At 33.5% G+C, this 25,297-nt stretch overlaps 1 protein-coding gene across 1 annotated transcript in view; it reads right to left on the reverse strand.

Moving 5' to 3' along the window:
- Positions 1-87: 87 nt before the first annotated feature.
- Positions 88-25,297, reverse strand: part of LOC132739288 (uncharacterized protein CXorf38 homolog) — a 52,681-nt gene continuing 27,471 nt past the window's right edge. Inside the window, exons 2-4 of the mRNA XM_060726964.1 lie at positions 24,588-24,746; positions 23,880-24,026; positions 88-237 (exon numbers count right to left, since the gene is read on the reverse strand). Coding sequence (XP_060582947.1) covers positions 157-237; positions 23,880-24,026; positions 24,588-24,746 — 387 coding nt within the window. The 3' untranslated portion in view covers positions 88-156. The remainder of the gene's footprint in view (positions 238-23,879; positions 24,027-24,587; positions 24,747-25,297) is intronic.

Consider the following 25,297-nt stretch of genomic DNA (forward strand, 5'->3'; position numbering starts at 1 on the left):
CTTTACATATTCTATTTACAATACCTGATTTAGCCTTTACATATTCTATATAATAAAACTGATTTAGCATTTTCATATTCTATATAACATACATGATTTAGCCTTTTTATAATTATTCTATATAACATACCTGATTTATACTTTTTATTTCTATAATTATAACATACCTGATTTAGCCTTTTCATATTCTAGCTGTTTTTGTTGTGGAGAATCTTCTACTTGGAGTCTTTTTATCTCCTACAACATAAATTATCATACAAATAATTGGGTTTTATTCAGTAATTTTCAATCATTTCTATTTTATACAGTAATATGTTTAGTTTTAGTCACTCTGTTCAACATACAAGGGTCCAATAATTATCTCAAGAACATCAAATTTCCTTCATTGAAAATCAATCTTATTGCAATGGACAATTTCTCTACAAAGAATTTTACATTTTGACATTTTTTTGGTGCAATCATACATGTACATAATTTTATTATCAATGATAAATATTTATAAGGCTGTATTGCCATATTTCAAGTTTCATGAAAATATTTTCATACCATATTCACCATACTTTTCATTCTATTTTTTGCCATAGCAACCAAATTTTTCAACATTATAGAAAGACAAAAACATTATATTAATCTCCAGATTGACATCTAGTCATCTCTTAAGTTTCAAATGAACATTTTCAGTACTTTTTGCATTAGCATGGGATCATGTTTTTGTGGATTGACATACGAAGGGTAAATCTTTAAAGTCCCTCCCGTTAAACCTGTAGGTGACTACCAACATTGCTTCAGAGACAGTATCTCTCTATGATACAGAGGCTGAAGCACCTCCTGGTGTACCGAGTTCAGATAACATTAGTTTATTATTGATTGAGATACTTTTATCATAATTTTATAGATCTTTCAGGTTTGTAACTGACCTGCAAATTCTTACCATATGATAGTACAGGACAAATATCACAACCTGTGACCATGGAATTCTGGTTCATATCAAACAAAGAGGGAAACTAATAAAGTGCCTTGGCTTTGATATTTGTATTTATTTGTTGTCCCAAAAAATTATAATTGATCAATTATATAATACATATGATGGAAGAATATTGATTTAAACTTTAGCTTGAAATATTAGGGTGTTTTCATTCATGATTCATTAAAAATAGATCAGTATTTATTGTTAACCTGAACATTTTCTTCATTTTTTTCATTTTACAATCTGGAGGTGAGTGCATTTAACGAAATGATGTTTTACGGTAAAATTTTGTCAACAGTTTAACGATAACATTCAAAATGGGATATGTGGTATATATATTTTCATAAAATGGGTCAAAGACAGAAGAGGCCGATTGCATTTGTATACCAAATATCATGATGTTGTAATGTTATTAAATTTTCAACCATTGACCATTGAGACCTTTAACAGGAAGTGGTTAAGCAACAGACCTCAAATCGCTCCCTACAGTATGGAGCTATGTGGTTATGCTGTATACAAAATATCAAGAGGCTGCGATAAGTAGTTGCTGAGAAAACTGTTACGAAAATTTCCTACCGTTGACCATAAATGTCGAAACTTAAACTAAGTTGGCAAACAGGAAATGGATGAGCGACAGGCCTGAAATTTAATCCCACAATATGGGACCACGTGTTAATGTTGTATACCAAATATCAAGAGGCTGTGATAAGTAGTTGCAAGATAAAAAATTTGGCCATAATCTACTTTGTAGCCAAAAATTTTACATTTTTATATACATAATAATCGTACTGTCAAGATTTTATAAACTATTCTAAAACGCTTATTACGAACGTTTATACCCTTACAGCATTGCAAGGGTGACACTAATCCTTTGATTGGTATATCTATGTGCCCCTTCCAACAAACAAGTATCGGCAATAATTTTGATCAAATTAAAAGATTAATTGTTTACCCCCTTGAGCGAAGGTGTCATAAACTGTAATCATCGCATGATTCGGAACTTTTCCTTTGTTCTTACTAACACATTATACTCAGTACACTTCAATGAGCATTTTAAAACTATATTGATATATAACAGTACAGTTTTATCATTGCTTCAGATAGGAAAACAACTTGACTGATATATAATGGTTTTTTCGCACCTTGTAATATTATATCAATGTAGTTTTTTTCACAGAGGCTCAAATGGGGCAGTGCGGTAACGAACATTCCCAGTAGCAAAAAAATGGAATCAATAAAATAAAATAAATAAATACAATGAAAAATATAAACAAAGATAATTGCTGAAATGACAGTTACTCCCATTTAATCAAGAAGGTACATCTGCTGAATGCATTATTTCCACTGAAAAAAAATCCTTTAATCTTGAATCAATATTGGTAACAGTTTACAATCCGCCTCTAACATTGGATGTATCTTGTATATCTTTTTTTTCGGCAGCGAAAACAACTTGAAACAAGCAAATTCGTTGAATTTATATCCCCGCCGAGCACTGGTTATTATTAACACAACAACTGAAGACATAAGGCTTTATTTATATATTAATCATGGCATAAACTGTAATATTCTTTGAACTTGAAGCCTTGTACCTTCAAACAAGAAGAAGGAAAATCTATGACCCCCTGGAGTGGGGCCAATTTTGACCCCAGGGCTAAAATTTGAACAATTTTGGTAGAGGACCTATATGTTATATCATATACCAAATATCAAAGCTCTAGGCCTTGTACTGTCAGACAAGATTTTTTTAATTTTGCATTTTTGAAACTCCTTTTCTGGCCCTGTGACTGATGATTATGATTGAAAATTACAAAATTTTACTAAGTCAAGGGCAATAACTCTAAAAATACTAAAAATATCCAGACGAAAATACCCAGGTGCACAACTACACATACTGATCAACATTCCTGTAAAGTTTCATGACTCTAGGTCAAATACTTTTTGAGTTACATGCGACACAAGTTGAAAATTACAAAATTTTACTAAGTCAAAGGGCAATAACTCTAAAAATACTAAAAAAAATCCAGACGAACATACCCAGGTGCACAACTTCACATGCTGATCAACATTCCCATAAAGTTTCGTTGAATTCCAGCCATTAGTTGCAGAGAACTACTCCGGAAACGAAATTCGGACAAAATTTTACTGAGTCAAGGGCAATAACTCTAAAAAATACTATAAATATCCGGACCAAAATACCCAGGTGCACAACTACACATACTGATCAACATTCCTGTAAAGTTTCATGACTCTAGGTCAAATACTTTTTGAGTTACAAGCGACACAAGTTGAAAATTACAAAATTTTACTAAGTCAAGGGCAATAACTCTAAAAATACTAAAAATATCCAGACGAAAATACCCAGGTGCACAACTACACATACTGATCAACATTCCTGTAAAGTTTCATGACTCTAGGTCAAATACTTTTTGAGTTACATGCGACACAAGTTGAAAATTACAAAATTTTACTAAGTCGAGGACAATAACTCTAAAAATACTAAAAATATCCAGATGAAAATACCCAGGTGCACAACTTCACATGCTGATCAACATTCCCATAAAGTTTCGTTGAATTCCAGCCATTAGTTGCAGAGAACTACTCCGGAAACGAAATTCGGACAAAATTTTACTGAGTCAAGGGCAATAACTCTAAAAATACTAAAAATATCCAGACGAAAATACCCAGGTGCACAACTTCACATGCTGATCAACATTCCCATAAAGTTTTGTTGAATTCCAGCCATAAGTTGCAGAGAAATACTCCGGAAACAAAATTTGGACGGACGGACGGAAGGACAACGCCAAAACTATATCCCCCTCCTGATTCCATCGGCGGGGGATAACAAGAGGGCCATGATGGCCCTGAGGTTGCTCACCTGTATATAGGCCACCCCAATGCAGGGCCAGTTTAAACCCCAGGGCTTTTATTTGAACAAACTTTGTAGACATCCATAAGAAGATGTTTCATGCTAAACATCTAAACTCTAGCTCATTGGGTTTTTTCAAAGAAGATTTTTTAAGTTTTTACTGTACACATATAGTTAAAAACAATGACACCCCTGGGGCCGGGCCAGTTTTGACCCCAGGGCTTTAATTTGAATAACCTTTGTAGACACATACTAGAAGATGTTTCATGCTTAATATCTAAACTCTAGCTATTTGGGTTTTTTTCAAAGCAGATTTTTAAGTTTTTGCTTATACACATATAAGGAAAATCAATGACCTCCGGGACAGGGCTAATTTTGACCCCAGGGCTTTTATTTGAACAAAATTTGTAAACACTTAATAGAAGATGTTTCATGCTTTATATTTAAACTCTAGCTATTTGGGTTTTTCTAAAGAAGATTTTTTAAGTTTTTGCTATACACATATAAGGAAAATCAATGACCCCCTGGGGCGGGGCCAATTTTGACCCCCAGGACTTATATTTAAACAAACTTGGTAGACACTCATTAGAAGATGTTTCATGCTAAAAATCTTAGCTCTAGCTCTTTCGGTTCTTTAAAAGAGATTTTTTTAAAGTTTTTACTATATGCATATAGGGAAAATCAATGACCCCAGGGGCGGGCCAATGTTGACCCCAGGGCTATTATTTGAACAAGCTTGGTAGACACCCATTAGAACATGTTTCATGCTAAATATCTTTGCTCTTAGACTAGTTGTTTGGGTTCTTTAACAGAAGATTTTTTAAGTTTTTACTATATGCACATAGGGAAAATCAATGACCCCCTGGGGCGGGGCAAATTTTGACCCCAAGACTTTTATTTGAACAAACTTGATAGATACCCATTAGAACATGTTTCATGCTAAATATGTTAGCTCTAGCTTTTTGAGTTATTCAAAAGAAGACTTTTTAAGTTTTTACTATATGGATATTGGGAAAATCAATGACACTCTGGGGCGGGGCCAATTTTGACCCCAGGGCTTTTATTTGAACAAACTTGGTAGACACTCACTAGAAGATGTTTCATGCCAAATATCTAAGCTCTAGCTCTTTGGGTTTTTAAAAGAAGATATCTAAAGTTTTTTCTTTCGGTTGCCATGGCAACCAGAGTTCTGCATGGAATTAAATTCTTTGAACAATTTTCAAAGCTGACCACCAAAGGAACATTCCTGTAAAGTTTGGATGAAATAGGCTTATTGGTTTATGAGGAGATGTCATTTAAAGTAAAAGTTTACGGAGGGACAGACTCAGACGCCGGACGAAAAGTGATTACAAAAAGCTCTCCCTGTCACTTTGTGACAGGTGAGCTAAAAACTGCCTTATCATGAATAACTGTCATGTAGCTAACAATTTATTTATTTATTTCTATTACAAAACAAGAGCGATCAGTAATCACATGTGTCGCCTCATGATGGCCAATTTCATGTTGGGACAAATTTTGTGACAGACAGACAGACAGACGGACAGTGCACAACTAGACTTGGTACTGATCATTCCTGTAAAGTTTGGATAAAATTGCACCAGTAGTTTATGAGGAGTAGTCCGGACAAGCTTTTGCGTATCTGGCAACACACAGAAAAAAAGACCTTTTTATCAAAGGGCCATAACTCGGCCAAAAATCATTCAACCGGAAAACCCGTGCAATATGCGCAAGGATTTGAGCTACAGATCAATCCTGTAAAGTTTCATTGAAATTGCATTAGTCTGGTATACCTGTAGGATACCTGTAGGATGATTTTGGGCTCTGATGGAAGGGCCAAGCCCTTTTTAAGCCCCTCTTCTTTTGACAATCTTTCAGTACTTCTTCTTATTGCTCTCATCACTTCTATGTTTAATTATATATACTTTTATCTACTTCTGTTCACTCTGCTATACAATTATAACAGCATAATTTTTTAATAAACATTTTAAACTTTATATGGAGTGTCTCCGGTCCAGTGTTGGTCTAGTTTTATTTTAAATTCATGAACACTTTTTGAGTCTACTACAAGTTTTTTTGGCAAATTATTCCATGTTTTAATTACACGTCTTGAAAACTGATGTAGGCAATGAGTTGTTCTACTACGAGGCATTTCTAGTTTTAAATTATGTCCCCTTGTTGATGCCGAATAACTAAAAAAAATTTCAAAAACACAGTCATCTAAGCCTTTTACTATTTTGAAAGTCTGAATCATGTCCCCAGTCTTAATCTGCAATGTATTAGACTTGGCAGTTTAAGCTTTTTAAGACGGTCAATATATGTCAGATCTTTTAATGATGAAACTAGTTTTGTTGCTCTTTGTTGAAGTTTTTCTAGACTTGATATATTTTCTATTAAATATGGATTCCACACAACATTTGCAAATTCAACATGAGGACGAATCAAAGCTGTATACAATTTCACAAAGGTGTATTCATCTAAAAATTCACAAGATCGGTTAATAAGGCCTAAAATACTATTCGCCTTATTAATCTTTGTAGAGATATGTTTGCTAAATTTAAGATCTTTTTCAAAAATAACTCCTAGATCACATTCTTCTTGAGTATCCGATAAAGTCTTGTTATTCATAACATACTGTTTTTGAGGATTTGCATGACCATAATGCATCACCTTACATTTATCAACATTAAAGTTCATTTCCCATTTTACTGCCCAGTTCATAATTGAGTCAATATCATTTTGGAGGACATCCGACTTGCTAGTTGGTGTATACAATTTTGTATCATCAGCAAATATTTTAATGCTTGATTTGACATTATCTGTGATATCATTCACATACATAATAAAAAGTACCGGCCCCAACACACTACCTTGCGGCACTCCACTATCCACTGCTTTCCACAATGACATACTACCTTTAATTGATACACACTGTCTTCTATTGCAAAGAAAACTTTTTATCCACATCAATACATTTCCCTTGATTAAGAGTAGTCCGGACAAACTTTATAAATAAAAATTATTAAAGGGCCATAACTCTGACAAAAATCATTGAACCGGAAAATGCTGACAATATGCACAACTACACTGGGTACTGATCATTCCTGTAAAGTTTGGATGAAATTGCACCAGTAGTTTATGAGGAGTAGTCCGGACAAGCTTTTGTGTATCTGGCAACGACAGAAAAAAACACCTTTTTGTCAAAGGGCCATAACTCGGCCAAAAATCATTCAACCAGAAAACCCGTGCAATATGCGCAAGGACTTGAGCTACAGAACAATCCTGTAAAGTTTTATTGAAATTGCATTAGTGGTATAAGAGAAGTAGTCCGGACAAACTTTAAAATTAAAAATTATTAAAGGGCCATAACTCTGACAAAAATCATTGAACCGGAAAATGCTGACAATATGCACAACTAAACTTGGTACTGATCATTCCTGTAAAGTTTGGATGTAATTGCACCAGTAGTTTATGAGCAGTAGTCCAAAAAAGTGACGGACGGACGGACGGACGGACAGACAGACAGACGGACAGACAGACGACAGAGAAGTGATCCCTATATGTCGCCACTACTCCGTAGAGGCGACACAAAAAGAAAACATTATACCATTGCGATAAAACATTCATAGTTTTACAAAAAAAGAAAACATTATGCCTGGCATTGCGATAAAACAGTTATAGTATATGAAACTCGTTAGTAACGGTGTTATAACACAGGCTGGGGAGACATCTCGGGATGTTTCTGCAAAAAAAAAATTGTCTTGGCCTAATGTACTCGACATTTTTTTAGCAAAACGACCCTTGATGTCGCCCCAGCCAGCGTTATATCCTTGTAACTAACTTGTTTCGTGTACTATAACTATTACTTAACAATTGGCCAGCATAAATTTAATCCGCCTGCAGGCAGATATAAGTGGTCAAACACTGTGAAAATTAACCCTAAATATGAGGTGATGAAATATACAGGATTCAGTGAATGTTTGAGGTAAACGACATGGCTAATTGTCCTTTATTTAACATAGCTTTATTCTATTATGATTAGGGATGTGCGGTATTACCGGTATACCGCGGTTTCGTTCAGACGCGGTACGTACCGGTACGACCCCTAGGAATACCGGTTTTTTAATATATATAATTTTACATAATATTTTTGTAAGATTCGGACGTTATTTACTAGGGGTGTAACAATACAGCAAAAACCGTATTGCAATATATTGCCATTTTGCTGAAGCGTATTGCAATATATTGCAATACGTATTGTCGTGTATATGTTTTGATGTAAAGATGGAGTAACATTTATATATTATTATTATATTATATATATTTAGTAGAAACTTAATAAAAATTTAAGGAATAAATAGAAAGTAGTGTCACACAATTTGATAAACAAAAACTAGTTTGCGTGTAACCTTTCACATCTGGGCCGCTTATGTAAATTATGCGGCCGCTTATTGACTTTTAAGTGTACTAGTTGTCGGATACTTTTATCTTACGTTGGCGCCAACAAAATTTGCCAATTAAAGATTTTATGTGAAATTTGTACAAAATTAGAAGGCAATTAATTGAAAATTATGATTTTTATAAAATACCGGTTTTCCAAAAATCGTACCGCGGTTCGAAATTTTTTTTTTCATATTGCAATATATCGGTATACCGGTAAACCGTTACACCCTTATTATTTACCCTGTAATCTGTGTTTCAACTTTCAACCTAAATTAAAGTGGAATTCCAAGTCTTTTTAGAGCAGCAGTAAATGCACAGTATAATACTCTAACGAATAATTAGTCGCGGAAAGGTCGGATCGTTTCCCGGTTGTTTTTCATATTTATTATGTAGTGTAAATACATTTCATCCGCCGACATTTTTATAATTTCTATATATCATTCTTCATTTAAATGCATTAAAAGGGGACACCCATGTTAGTGCTCAGTCTAAGGCTAGTAAACATGTTGACGTATTGACGAGTGGCGACAATAACAAAACGTAAAGCATTTAGACATAGCCCAACTTGTAAACAGCTCATACCGTCATAGGGACGAATTCACCACGGTCAAAAATCCAATGGGAATTGCCATTTTTCTGTTTTAGATTTTGTTGAAAATATTATCAAGACAATAAGGTTATTTTCTTCTTTCTTTTATTTATTATTTTCCAGTCAGGTAGACAGATGTTAGTTGAAAGAAATAAAAAGATATTAATCTGTTTTTTCTAAAATGTATTGTGTTTTATCAAAATGTTTAAACATTCTTATGGCAGTTGGTCTTAGTTTGCATAAGTTAAACATTAAAAAGTGTCTTCATAATACCGTGGTACATACCGCGGTACACAGGTGAAATACCGCGATATACCGCGGTACAAAAAAATTGGTGGTACCCATCCCTAATTATGATACTGATAGAATTTACGACGCATAAATACTTTTAAAAAGATAGAAAAAATGTTAATAATTATTGACATTTTGTCTTGTTTATAGTGTCATGACATTTGCAAGTTGTAAATACCTGTAATATAGGTTGTATGCCACTATGTAAATTTAAAATAAAATAAATAAAAAAATACGTTTGCTGATCAATGCCCCACCTCCAAATGAAAAGTGTCCCGGAAATGAGTCTAAAAATTATGGCATGTATGATTTAACTAGGTCGGAAAACAGGAAGTGGATAAGCGACAGATCGGAAATCAAATCACAGGTTCTAGGACTATGACTTTATGCTTTATACCAAATATCATGAAGCTGTGATAGGTACTTGCTTAGAAAACTGATAAGACAATTTCCTACCATTGACCATTAATTTCGAAAATTTAACAAAGTTGGCAAACAGGAAGTGGATAAGCAACAGACCTGAATTCGAATCCAACCTTATGGGACCACGTGTTAATGCTGTATACCAAATATCAAGAGATGTGATTAGTAGTTGCTGAGGAAACTGTTACGACAATTTCCTTCCACTGACCATAAATGTTGAAAATTTATCTAAGTCGGCAAACAGGAAATGGATAAGGGACATATCTGAAATTAACTCCCACATTATAAGACCACGTGTTAATGCTGTATACCAAATATCAAGAGGCTGTGATAAGTTATTGCTGTGAAAACTGTTACGAAAATATTTACCCCCGACATTCACCATACTATTACCCGGGTTTGCACCTGTGCAACCTGTCAAATAATTAGAATTCTTTTCCGAGTTGTATTATCTAATTATTTTCTCGTATGTATGATACATTATCATTCAGCAAAATTATTTCCTTAGATATATTATAATTCATTACTGCATGTGCGAGTTTTTTTTAGGTAATTATCAACTATTACAGTAAGTCTTTATGACAATTACGAAACAGTATGATAATGACTTTTACAGAGATATATCCTAAAAATTCTGATAATAAGCTGTCTCGAAAACAAGCCTGTTTCAAAAATAAGTCACAATTTTCTTGCAGTCAAAATTTACTTGGAAAAAGGCCTTTTAAAAATATAAAACAGAATATCAGATGGTTCAAATCTTTAGAGTATATACCCAGTGGTTCTGCTTGCATCAAAGATCTGTGGAACATGCATGGGCCTACTTCCTGAATGAAATCAAAGGGCTGCATGCTCTGTGGTATTTTCTGATCTTTCCTGTATAAGTTTATTTTTAACTACTATTATTCATCTTACGCAGCGACTCGTTTTACAGTTTGTGATTGATACATATGGAATTTTGCATGCCTAGAGTTGCATCAAAAATTTTTCATTTTTTATTACAGCCACACTTTATCCTTGCATATCGTAGCTACTTCCTTAAAAAAGACACTTCAAAAAAAAATGTTGCCTCGACAAGGATTTTAACCTTAGGCCTCTCACGCCCTAAACGAGCGCGCTACCTCTGCACCACAGTGAAGTAATACGTATGTAGCGTGAATAAAAACAAATATATTGTAATTCTAAAATTGAGAATTTTCATTTCGTATTTGTAATCCTTATTAATTTGAGGTATTTTGTTCACGATAAACCTGTTGTTAAACACTGATGAAAATAATTTAGCGAAAAATCTTCTCGCCAAAACAGTCCGACATGTATATATTCCATTACTCGACATTCAGATTTATTTGTGTACTACGCTCTGGAGTATTCGGTAATCGACATAGCTAAAAATAGCATTTTCATTGATTAAGCTTTACGGAAATAGTCGAACATTTTTCTTTGGGTAAAACAGATATTCATCCGCCAAATTTGTGATTGTAACCTCATATTTCTATTGACGAATGTAAACTTTAAATGGACTGTAATTCGCTTAATGCCTACATTAAACAAGAGCCGGTTGAACCGGGTGATGCTCCCCAAATAGGTTTTGGACACAGGAAGGTATACCTCTTGTTGTGCACAGACAAAGTTCAAAGTGTAAAAACAACCAAAATATTGTGCACAACACATTGTCTCAATATGGTGATCATTTTTGAGAAATAGTTGTAAAGTCGGACTTCAAATAACAAAGTAATGCGCCGGACATGATTTTGCTGCAAGGTCATGCTGTGACCTTGACCTTCAAGGTAGGGACCCAAATGTTGCATGCAGCACGTCGATTCAATATGGTGATCATCTCTGTGAAATAGTTGTTAAATCCCACTTCCAGTAACAAAGTTATGGGCCGGACACGATTTTCCTGCAAGGTCATGCAGTGACCTTCAAGGTAGCGACCCAAATGTTGCTCGCGACACAATATCTCATTGTGGTGATCATTTCTGTGAAATAATTGTAAAATCCGACTTCAAATAATGAAGTTATGTGCCGTACACGATTTTGCTGCAAGGTCATGCTGTGACCTTGACCTTCAAGGAAGCGACCCAGATGTTGCGTGCGACACATCATCTCAATATGGTGATCATTTCTATGATATATTTTTAAAATCCGACTTCAAATAACAAAGTTATGTGCCGTACACGATTTTGCTGCAAGGTCATGCTGTGACCTTGACCTTCAAGGTAGCGACCCAAATGTTGCACGCGACACATCGTCTCAATATGGTGAATATTTCTGTGAAGAAGTTTTAAAATCCGACTTTTAATAATGAAGTTATGGACCGGACATAATTTTGCTGCAAGGTCATGCTGTGACCTTGACCTTCAAGGAAACGACCCAGATGTTGCGCGCGACACATCGTGTCCATATGGTGATCATTTCTGTGAATTATTTTTAAAATCCGACTTCAAATAACATAGTTATGGACCGGACACGATTTTGCTGCAAGGTCATGCTGTGACCTTGACCTTCAAGGTAGCGACCCAAATGTTGCGCGCGACACGTCGTCTCAATATGGTGATCATTTCTGTGAAAAAGTTTTAAAATCCAACTTCAAATAACAAAATAATAAGCCGGACACAATTTTGCTGCAAGGTCATGCTGTGACCTTGACCTTCAAGGTAGCGACCCAAATGTTGCGCGCGACACGTCGTCTCAATATGGTAATCATTTCTGTGAAATATTTTTAAAATCCGACTTCAAATAATGAAGTTATGTACCGGACACGATTTTGCTGCAAGGTCATGCTGTGACCTTGACCTTCAAGGTTGCGAAAAAATGGTGATCATTTCTGTGAAATATTTTTAAAATCAGACTTCAAATAACATAGTTATGGGCCGGACACGATGGACGTACGTACGTACGTATTTTGCTGCAAGGTCATGCTGTGACCTTGACCTTCAAGGTAGCGACCCAAATGTTGCGCGTGACACGTCGTCTTAATATGGTGATCATTTCTGTAAAATAGTTTTAAAATCCGACTTCAAATAACAAAGTTATGGGCCGGACACGGTACGTACGTACTTACGTACGTACGGACGGACGGACAACCCGACGACTATATGCTCCCCCAAAATTTTTCAGGGAGCATTAAAATTATTCTTTCTTTTAAATTGCTGGTTTTTATGCAGTTTTGAGTAAGAAATACTTTGTGTTGTTAGGTCTGTGAGGAAATTTTGTGTTAGACGGTGGATGTTAGCTATGTATTTACTGAAAATATAAAAATTGCTCCATATAATACAATACGCTTGTGACGTCATTAAACGTCAAATTTTAAGGTTATACCATACATAAAATTGTTCTACATGCTTTTAACAGCATAACTTTTATATCTAATGATGATTTTTATATTATTATATTATTTTTATATTGATTTTTTTATATCTAATGATGACTGTTGTAAAGTCACTGTTACTTCCTTTATTAACTAACTTGTTTATATCACTTCCAAATCCAAATTCTCAGATGTTAAAGGAAATAAGTAATATGTTTTATGATTTTGTGTGGCAAGATACACCAAAGATTTAATCTTCTGTATTGGTGAAAGAATATGTAAATGGTGGTCTAAAAATGATTGATGTATGTGCTTACATGAAAAGTTTAAAACTTTCATGGTTAAGAAGAATTGTATCATCTGAATGCAGGGCACTAGACAACTTTTGGGGACAGGTACCAATACCCTCAGGAAGGGGAATTTTGCGTCATTTTAAGACAAAAAGGGGAATTTTAAGCCATATATGAGTTCTTTAAATTTAGGTTTTACACTTACTCTTGGCACAATTTCCTACCATTACTTACAATAGCTAGTATATTTATTACTATAGACCTAACCAATAAAACATATAACATGAAGTTTTTCTTGAAATAAACTATCTCATTGTTTTCTTTACTGCTTTCTTATTGCACTTGACTGACTCAGACATCAATCAGAGCTCCATAAATATGTTTTTGGCCCCTCAAATTCTAAAGTGAGGGGTAAAATGCAAATTCTGAAAAACGTAAGGTAAAATCTATAACAAGCATAATGCATTTTGTTTATGATAAAAAATTAAAATTGACAGTTGTTTTTGTTGTTGTTGTTTTAAAAAAAAAACTTGTACACAAAAAATTGAATCAGTGCAACAAGCCCTGGAAAGGCAGACTTTCCTAGGCAAGGGTATGTTGTACCTAAGTTATGGAAACACAGCAAAACTATTTCCTATTATAGTCATTAATGTATTCTTTATTTTTAAAGTTAAAAATGTATCACACTATTTTTGCAATCTGCACTGGTCAGTTTTTAATCTATTTTCTACATATATCTGCTTGTTCTTTAGATTGAAACAATTATAACAATGTGAATTGAAATAAGAATTAAATAAAAATAAACAAGAAAGTTTTATGCTTTTTCTAAGAAAGGTTTTGGTTTCAGAGGAAATTGTCTGTAACTGTAAAACTGGTTACAAAAATATTTGGTACGAAAATATTTAAGTACAAAACTGCAAGAGAAATACGTTTTTTCCAACAACAATTGACAGACATTAAATTAAATTTAGTTTTGTTTATTTACTAGTAGAATATGACAATGTATGTCTATTCTCTAAACAAATTGAATATAAGGTAAACTCCTACGATGATTATCTGCCACATTAATTTTGTCAATAATTTTACGAGAGTTACCTCCCTTGTACATTTCTCACTTCCTGCTACTTTCAGTTTTAACACACAGCGTTGTTGACAACTGTATTTTAGTTTTCAATCCATTGAAAGTTAAATAGAAATATATTTTATGAAATCAAAACATCACTTTTTTGTTAAATATCAAACACTAACACTACAATTTTTTTAGGGGAATTTTCTACTGAAATAGGGGTAAAAAGCATATGATTTTGGTTTAAACATATTTTATTCTTTCTCACATAAGCATATTTACATACATGATATTTACAATCAAAACAAGAAAAGGATTAGACTGGAAGCAACCTAATGCTTATTGAAGTCTTTTCCCAATGTACAATACATATATGTGCGAAATAAGGCGAAATAAATTGTCGTTTGTTGACTTAGAAGGCTGATGTGTTACAACTTGCATCGAAAATGAATAAATAAATATAAGATATATCAATTATTTAAAGAAAAGCAAAATAAGACTAATAATGATAATAGTTTGATAAGTTCAGATAGAAAGAAGAATGAGATAGAAAAAGAAGGAGAAAAAAAAAACAGAAAAAATGACCTGTGATTTAACCCTTAATGATAGTTGAAAATTATTGGAGAGTCAAAGCGATTCGATTTTTCAATATATTTATGAACTGCAAGGAATATTTTCTCATTATCTGAGTCTGTAAGTGTTGTGTTACCAAACAGGATGGTTTTTAGTGAAACATGACAGAATGTGCTTATACAGTTTATCAACTGAGGTCTTATGTTTTTATAAAGAGGACAGTCGAGAAAAAAATGACGAGTTGTTTCCCTTTGTCCACAGACGCAAAGAGGCGAAGGTATGATATTCTTAGAAAAAAGGTCTTCAGCCAAAGAGCTACAGTTGGTCCTCAGACGTGTGTGGAAAATCTGGAGTTTTCTTTTGCCATAGTAAAAATATTTCGGTGGCTTTTGAATGTTAGGAGATATACTCTTTTTGAATGACGATAATGTTGGAGAGTTGCGGACGTCACTTTGAAGACTGTTAAAGGCTCGAGTTGTGGATGGCAAGAAGGAATTATAATATAGCGTGGTACGAGCTCTAGGAGCCCTGTAATAGTTTTGATTTCGTAAGTTATATGATTGTTCATTGGTGGAAACTTGAAGCATTTCAGAAAGATAAGGAGGGGCAAGATTTTTGGTCATTTTATAAAAAAGAACAAGTTTGTGTTGGTTACGACGAGATTCAAGGGATTCCCACCCTACCTCGGACATAAGTTTGGAAATTGAGACAAGTTTGGTTGCACCCGTTACAATACGAGCTGCCTCGTACTGAACCTTTTCGATTGTTTCCTTCTCTTGAGATGTACAGTTATCAAAGTTAATATCACCGTATTCTAAAAGAGGACGAATGAAAGACATATAAATTTTTTCCAGTGAATGACGATCAAGGATAAATTTCAACTTTCGCATTACATTGATACGCTTGTAGGCTTTCTCAATTATATAGTTTATATGAATATTCCATCTGAGATCAGAAGAGAAAAATACACCAAGATGTTTATGATGAGTAACTTCTTGAATAGTCTCACCATTCATCTCTAAGGGCGGATGGACTTGGTTGCCAGTTTGCGAGTCAAGATAAGAGATTCTGTTTTTTTCGGGTTGAACTTTACCAACCAGGTTTTGGCCAGTCGGGATAGTAGAGAGATCAGAGTTAAGAGTGGTAGCAGCAGAGGTAGGATCATCTACAATTAAATATAGACTCGTGTCATCAGCAAATAGGCGAATATTAGCTTGTATATCGATAACAATGTCGTTTATATACGTTAAGAACAAAAGAGGTCTCCCAAAATAGATCCTTGAGGTACTCCTGCTTTAACAGTGCTCCATTTAGAATGTGCGCCAGGTATAACAACGCATTGCCTGCGGCCATGGAGATAGGATGAGAACCATGAAAGCAAGTTTCCATTGATGCCTATACATTTAAGTTTAAACAATAGGCCTTTATGCCACACCCTGTCGAATGCTTTACTAACATCACAGAATACGGCACGAACTTCCTTTCCTGCGTCAATTGCTTCAGTAAAGAAATTGTACAGATATGTTAGCTGGTTTGTTGTTGAGTCACCAGGTATGAAGCCTGACTGCAAAGGCGTTAGAATGTTGTTGGAGTGGAGGTAGTTGAAGGTGTGTTTGAAAACAATTCTTTCGAAAACTTTACCAATTGTAGAAAGAAGAGATATAGGGCGATAGTTTCCAGGAATAGACCGGTCACCAGATTTGAATATAGGCGAAACAAACGCTTCTTTTCCAACATATGGGAAAAACCGAAGAACATAGAGATTCATTAAACAAATCAGCTAAAGGAGTAGAAAGCTCATTATACAACTCTACAAGAATTCTATTATTTATACCGTCTGGACCTGCTGCTTTACCTAATGGTAGGTGTTTTAGGACAAGTGAAATTTCATCGGGTGTTATAGAAAAGGATTCCATATTTGATGTACAAGGTTCATTTTGCTGGAAAATCGCAGCAGTTTGCTCTGGTTCATTTAAAAGTGTTTGGTCAATAAAAAAGTCGTTCAGTATGTCTGCTTTTGTCTTTTCGTCTTCAGCTAAAATATCACCATTTTGCAGAGGAGGAATAGAGGAAGAGGAACAGGGTTTTATAAATGATTTCAGGCAGGACCACCATGATTTTGTGTTTTGCTGTGATGTCTTAAGATTATTTGCGAGATTTTGTATATGATTTGCTTTAGAAATGTTTATTTTTGATACAATATTGTTGCGAAGTGTCCTAAATTGCAACCAATCGTGTTCTGTGTTGGTGCGTTTGGCTTTTTTGTAATATCTACGTCTTTGTCTGATAAGTATTTTTAAATTAGGAGGAAACCAGGGTGGGTCATTTGGTCTAATGGTTACGTTTCTGTTAGGAATACTTATTTTTGATATATCTATTATGGCTTCTGTGATTTTGTGTGCGTATATATCTATGCTTTGGTCTTTAAATTGGTGCCAATTTGTTGAAGCTGCAAGTTCTCTAAGTTGTTGATAGTTGCCTTTGTCAAACAGCCATATATGCCTTGTATAAGTGTGAGTATTTGGTTTATTAAAATTTATCAGGCCAAAAACAGGACAGTGATAGCGGACAGGTTGGTCTAGACAAGGCTCACCAACACCAACAGTGTATATGAATAAAGGATTCGATGTGAGAATAATATCAATTAGTGAGTTGGAGCTTTCAGTAAAGTGGGTTGGCTCTGAAATAAGTTGAGTAAGAGAAAGTTGCTGACTAAGTGAGATTAATTTTCTAGAGGCAGTAGAATTAAGCATGTTAATGTTGAAGTCTCCCGTGATTATGATGTTTGGTATACCGGAATCAACAGCAAGATTAATGGAATCTTCGATTAAGGAGTGTTGTAGAGTAGAAGTGTTAGGTGGGGCGGTAGTAAGTACCATAGAGAAAGCGTTTTGTCTTGCTAACAATTTCAACCCAAATGCACTCAACTCCTTGAATTTCCAAGTCATGACGACGCAAATAACGATAGTAGCTTTTTACATACAACAACACTCCTCCGTGACTGCCCCCTAACCGATCTTTCCTTTCTGGTTCATGAAAGCCTTAAAAAATTAAATCACTGTTTGGTGTAGAACTATCTAGCCATGTTTCAGAGAAAGAGAGGATATCAAAGTCCTTAAATTCGGCAAAGAGCGTATCTAGTTTATGTTTAATGCTCTGAACATTGTAGTGCATAAAAGAAAAATAAGAGGAAATATCTGTCAAGGCTATGCTGGATTTGGAAGAAAGGGAACTACTTGAATTTGATCTAGAAAAGTCTGGTCCAGGATTAGGATGCACATCACCAGAAAGGCATATCAAACACATGAGAAATCCTAAGAGTGAACATTGGATGCTTATTAGCAGAGACAATATAACATATGAGAATGTGACATTTCTGTGGTGAATTGCAGACATAGGATGTGTGTGTTTGAATCTGAATGCACAGTTTAATATTTCGTTCTGATGAGTGAGTAGAGATTGCATTATCGACATGGAAGATAGTATTGATAGGTGTAGGTATATAAGAACTATAAATATTACATAGAATCGCCAATGTGAGTTAAGTTTGAAAGAATTTATGATGACTGGTTTGGCCAATGGTTTCATCTTCATGTTATACCTTGTTCAAAACACATACAAGACACACCAGTCATCACACAAAGTTCATTTATGTAAATAATGGACAGTGAAATAACTTTCGAGAGTAAAGGATAAATCAAGTCGGTCTTTGAGAAGTAAAAAAAGAAAAAGTAAAAAAGAAAATTAAAATAAGTCATAATGTGTAAGTGTGATTCGTGTGAGATAGAATAATATGACAAAAGAACTAAGAGATTCATTTTAAAGTTATTAATGTGCAGTTATATTTTAATAATAAATAATTGGAAAGAAAGCGTATATAAATGTAATGAACAAAAGATCTCAATAAATTGTCAATAATTATTTGTCTTGAAAACCATTGAATAATTTAATATGTATGTAATGAACAAAATAAGTAGAAAAAAGGAGATCTCAATAAATTGTCAATAATTATTTGTTTTGTAAACCATTAAATAATTTATGTGTATGTTATGAACAAAATGAGTATAAAAAGGGAGATCTCAATAAATTGTAATTAATTATTTGTCTTGTAAACTATTAAATAATTTAATATGTATGTAATGAACAAAATAAGTAGAAAAAGGGAGATTTCAATAAGCTGTCAATAATTATTTGTCTTGTAAAGCATTAAATAATTTGAGATCCGCAACTACATCTTTTGGTGCAAAAATATATAGTGTGAAGTTTAGCCACTGATCCTGTCACCAGATTTTATGTAAATACATGTACACCAGTATTGATATGCACGCACGTGCAAAGTATAATGTTTTCCTGTAATTATATTTGTCTGTTACACAAATGATATCAGGCTTTATAACATCAAGTTGAAATTGCATAAATATAAATATTTTTAGTATGCATACACTTACAAAAAAGAGGCAGCTACAACAAAAAATACGATATTATTAATCATACATTTATGTACATAACACCAGTAAACAGACTTCTCTAAGCCGCGTCAAAGGCGTATAAATAAATATATAACAGTACAAGTATAGAAAAGTACGTTTCCACAGCCAGGACAAATTACACCGAGTCAGCCTCTTGGCCAGTCTGACGATGGGAGAGGTGACGGTTATATTTACATATTTAACTTAGAGCATACTTATAAATACTTGTACATGTATTTTAATAATACACCATCTAATAGCATCAATTAAAGTAACATGTTGTCACACATTAATGACATACAACACTATCAAATATCATTTAAGTAATGTATGATGCTAGCAAAAACAACTCGTATAAGTTTAACTGTAGCAAGAAATAGTAAAATCACGCAAAAAAGTATCAATAAATTAGGTTTCCTATAGCTCAAGTTGTAAATTTTAAATATTTATTTATAATAGGAAGATGAAGTTTACATATCTGCGATAATTTTCGCAGTATTAAACTAAGATACTTATATGAATGTTCAAGTTTAATATACAAGTGTGTTTTTCTTTGATCAGTGAATATTAACAGTGGTGAAAAATATTTTAGTAAACATTCATAACACATACATTGCAAGGTGTTTTAAATTCTGTTAAAGAATTAACATTTACAATCTTGTTTCTCGCATGTTTATAAACAAGGATATATCAACGCATTACCAAAAGTAAAACTGTTTACTAATTATAATAAGTGAATATTGACAGCATAGTACAGTATGAAGCATACAATGATATAATTAGGTGGACACTTTTCTAAAGTGATATGCTTCAATAGTTATCAGGTATGAGAAAGTCACAGGCGGTATATACTAGTTACTACGATATACTACGTATAGTACACTGTTTAACAAAAGTTTGTAACTATCAGTGAAAAGCTGCTAAGTCGTCGCTAGTTTTAATGCGGATAAGTTCAGTACAAGGATTGTCATCACTTGGATTTGCGCCCGATGATAATATCTTGACGAGTATCGTACCGTCCGCTGACCATGCACCTAGGACCTTTCCATTACCTGCTAGTTTTCTGGCTTCAAAAAGCAATTTGGAACGTTTCTGGGTCAGATGCTCGTTAATGTATGTGCCGCGTAATCCATGCTCGGTTTTTTTTAGATCGGTTCGTTTAATGTATAGCTTCTGGCGGGTTCTGTAAGAAATAAATTTTACAAGTATGTCTCGTGATCCGTTTTCTTTAGGTTTACCTACTCTATGGCACCGGTCAATATCATCAAGACTCAGACCAGTCTTAAGGGTGTTACAAATGTTCATCACGAGGGAATCTGGATTTTCTCCTGTACTTTCCTCAACACCAGAAATTCTAAGAAAATTACGTTTACTGTACTGGTCGTCGGCTTCACGTTGAGTTTCGAGAGTTTGTACTCTCTTTTCAAGACTTACGATATCCTTTCTGAGGGTAGCATTTTCAGTTTCTAATGAGTTTATTTTTGTCGTGAGACCCGATATAACAACCATCATATGATTTTGAGAGGGGAATGGGGCCGATATTCGGCCCCAAAAATGGCCAAACGAGTGCCCTGGAATGTGATAAATGTTACACTATTTTAGAAAACTTTTTAGATATTAGGAAGCTATTTAATTGTGGAAAGTTATATACAGCATATATATTTAATATTTTGAAAAATTCATTTTGGAAAGAATTGTTTTAGGTGCTTATGTAGAATTTGTAGAAAAAACACCGATTATTTCTATGGAAATGTTGTTAGAAATGCCTCTGTTCTATAACCAATATATTTTGATGGATAGAAAACCTATTTTTATAAAGACATGGTATGATAAAGGTATAAGGTTTATCAAAGATATTATGAATGTGAATGGTATTTTCCTTGAAAGGAATGAATTGGAAGCAAGATTAGGCATTAAAGTAAACTTCATTTACTATGAATTAATTACAAGTGCTGTCAAGAAATACAGAAGTGTATTTAAAGCCTATACTACTTTGTGTTAAAGGTACATCAGACATGTACAATATATACATAAACTAGAAATGTGTCCATAGGACACGGGTGCCCCCACCGCGACACTGTTCTGTCAATCTTTTTACTAAGTCAAGGGAAATAACTCTACAAATACTGGATAAATCCACAAGCCAAACCCCAGGTGCAAATCTAAAATATGCTGAGCAACCTGCCTATAAGGTTTATTGACTATGTCAAATCCTTTTTGAGAAACTTGCGACACAAGTTGAAAATTGCAAAAATTTTCTACGTGAAGGGCAATAACTCTAAAAATACTAAATAAATCCAGACGAAAATACCTGGTGCACAACTGCACATGCTGATCAATATTCCTGTAAAGTTACATGACTCTACGTCAAATACTTTTTGAGTTATGTGCGACACATGTTGAAAATTGCCAAATTTTACTAAGTCAAGGGCAATAACTCTGAAAATACTAAAAATATCCAGACGAAAATACCCAGGTGCACAACTACACATGCTGATCAACATTCCTGTAAAGTTTCATGACTCTAGGTCAAATACTTTTTGAGTTATGTGCGACACAAGTTAAAAATTGCAAAATTTTACTAAGTCAAGGGCAATAACTCTGAAAATACTAAAAATATCCAGACGAAAATACCCAGGTGCACAACTACACATGCTGATCAACATTCCTGTAAAGTTTCATGACTCTAGGTCAAATACTTTTTGAGTTACATGCGACACAAGTTGAAAATTGCCAAATTTTACTAAGTCAAGGGCAATAACTCTGAAAATACTAAAAATATTCAGACCAAAATACCCAGGTGCACAACTACACATGCTGATCAACATTCCTGTAAAGTTTCATGACTGTAGGTCAAATACTTTTGTAGTTACATGCGACACAAGTTGAAAATTGCCAAATTTTACTAAGTCAAGGGCAATAACTCTGACAATACTAAAAATATCCAGACCAAAATACCCAGGTGCACAACTACACATGCTGATCAACATTCCTGTAAAGTTTCATGACTCTAGGTCAAATACTTTTGGAGTTACATGCGACACAAGTTGAAAATTGCAAAATTTTACTAAGTCAAGGGCAATAACTCTGAAAATACTAAAAATATCCAGACCAAAATACCCAGGTGCACAACTACACATGCTGATCAACATTCCTGTAAAGTTTCATGACTCTAGGTCAAATACTTTTTGAGTTACATGCAACACAAGTTGAAAATTGCAAAATTTTACTAAGTCAAGGGCAATAACTCTGAAAATACTAAAAATATCCAGACCAAAATACCCAGGTGCACAACTACACATGCTGATCAACATTCCTGTAAAGTTTCATGACTCTAGGTCAAATACTTTTTGAGTTACGTGCGACACAAAAGTGAACGGACAGACGGACGGAAGGACGGACGGACGGACAAGGGTAAATCTAAATTCCCGCCACTAACGTGGGGGCACAAAAATGATGATATTCCAACTTGTCAGACTAAATGGAGCACTTGCTTTCAATTAAGTCAATCTGACTGGAATAAAATACATAGTTGGGTTTTTGACATTACCAATGATTCTCACTTGCAATGGTTTCAGACAAGACTAACACATAGAATATTAGCTACTAATTATCTTCTTTTGAAAATGAATTTATCTGTTACAAGTATGTGTACTTTTTGTAAATCAGAACATGAAACATTGTTACACCTATTTTGGGAATGCTCATTTGTCAAAATATTGATTACAGAAATTATTAAAATTGTTAGGAATCATGATGCTTTATTTGATATTGATTGTAAAACTTTTATATTAGGTTATACAAAAAAGAGCCAGTCAAAGTACAATATCCTATGTCTAGAGATAAAGAAATATGTTTATTTATGTAGGAGAAAAAATATTTTACCAAATATAGATGGATTAATTAGAAGCTTTAAATTAGCCTCTTCAATTATTGATGCATGTGCAACAAATACAAAAGATAACATAATGAATTGGACAATTGTTCAAAAAATCATTTAATTCTTTTTAGAGTAATGTAAATTTATAATTTATTAATATACAGCCATTGCTTTTTGTTAAAAGTTTGAGTATAAGAAACAACAACATAATGTTTTCTCTGTTCAATCTATGAGCTACCTTTCCTTTTTTTCTCTTCTTTTATTTCCCTTGTGATTTTGTTTGTATATTATTTTGTGTATGTACATTTGTATATATTATTGTGGAAATGTGAAGTTGTGATTAATACTCAATGACAATAATCAATAATTGTTACTAAATCAACAAATATTTGATACATGTGTATATATAATATGATAAATAAAATCTTTGTAAGGTATGGAGGGGGATGCCCTCGACCCCCACATACCCATGACGAGGGAATAAAAAAAAAAAAAAAAAATTATTTTCTATTAAGCCCGGTTAAATTTTTATCATCCCTTGTAACAACAAACAACTGGCATCATGAATTCATAACGATTGCTAACCTTATTGCGTGCCTTGACAAGCTAATAATACTGGTCTGCCATACACAAATTAGTTCTCTTAAAATCATGTATGTAAGTAACACATATACTGGTATATTAACTGGAAACAAACAATTGAAACTTGAAGATTTACCTCTTTCAGTTTGGACATCTGTGTTTCAAGTTTATTTTTGAGCTCCTCATATTCTTCTTTAGTTGGAGCATTTTCCATTTCTTCCTTGATTTGTCTCAGAATTTCTTCAAACCCTTCAGTTGTAATAATGAAGTCTTTCTTCTTCAGCTGATGAAAAATATTTTTGTTATATTTTCTTTCAGAGAAAAAAATGTAGCTAACGGATTTATAATAGTTATAATATTTTCTTCACAACATATTATATACTCGTTTAAGGTCAAACTTTATTTCAAATTTATCTGAATTGCTCTTTAAGTTATTTTAACTCTCACAGGTTTAAGTGGACTTCTTAATTCTTCTTTTATAACAGGGTGTTTGGTATAGGTATCTGGCTATCAGCCTTTTATTTTCTTACTTTTGTTTATTTCAAGTTTTAAATTGTTCAGATTTTAGAAGCTTTTCTGATTTTAGAAATTCTGGATTTTGTAAGTTACTTTGTACAAATCAATTAGATATATTTTCTTTATATTTTAACAGTTTAAAGGTACATATGTATTTTTATGTGACTTTATCAATTAACTTAAGGAAATTTTCTTTTGAATTTGACTATAATTTACCAGTTCAAACTTTGTTACCTAAACTTTGTCCTAAATTTAGAGGCTTGTTATCTTAAATCATAAGTAAACTCCATAAAGATTTCAAACTGAAATAATTCATTATTTAACTTACATCTTCAAGTTTCTTCACGGCTATCTGGGCATCTGATCGTTGTAATAGCTCCTTACCATCTTGTAAAACTTTTATCATATCGTCAATATAAGAATTTGCCTCACTTTCTTCTAATTCCATATCGCTTGAGTGAAAAATATCATTCCTATACTGACGAACCTATTAAATAGAAAACACTAGTTCAATATTGTACTATTCATAAATATACAGTGTTAAGCAATACAAATTATTTTCTTGAAAATTGTTTTCATACTTACCTACATAGAAGATCATGCAGCAATTATGAATTATACCAGGATTTCTTCCTATATTTTGGGAAAATGCCACATGGTAAATTTGGGATAACTGTGTCTTTTAAATTTTCTTTTCAATATGGGTCAAAAATTAAATTGTGAAATTTATCATTTGGGAAAAATATGCCAGCATTCAAGATGTTAAAATTCTTTGAACAAAGCTAAATAAATCTTATTGAAACTGATCAGGACTTAAAAGGTGTCCGAAACATCCAGAACCTGCACACCAAATACAACAAGATTGCATTTGAGAACTAGAAATGTGTCATCATGCCACGGATGCCCCCGCATGCAGCCAAAATTTCAAATGTTATAATATTTAGTTCCAAATTTGTTTGCACAAATTATTTTTTTCATTCTAAGTTCAAAGCCCTTAAAACTTTTCCATGTTAACACAAACCATTTTTATACAATGTT

The sequence above is a fragment of the Ruditapes philippinarum genome, unplaced genomic scaffold (genome assembly GCF_026571515.1).
Source record: "Ruditapes philippinarum isolate M1 unplaced genomic scaffold, ASM2657151v2 ctg2901_1_1_1_1, whole genome shotgun sequence".
NCBI classification, from domain to species: domain Eukaryota; kingdom Metazoa; phylum Mollusca; class Bivalvia; order Venerida; family Veneridae; genus Ruditapes; species Ruditapes philippinarum.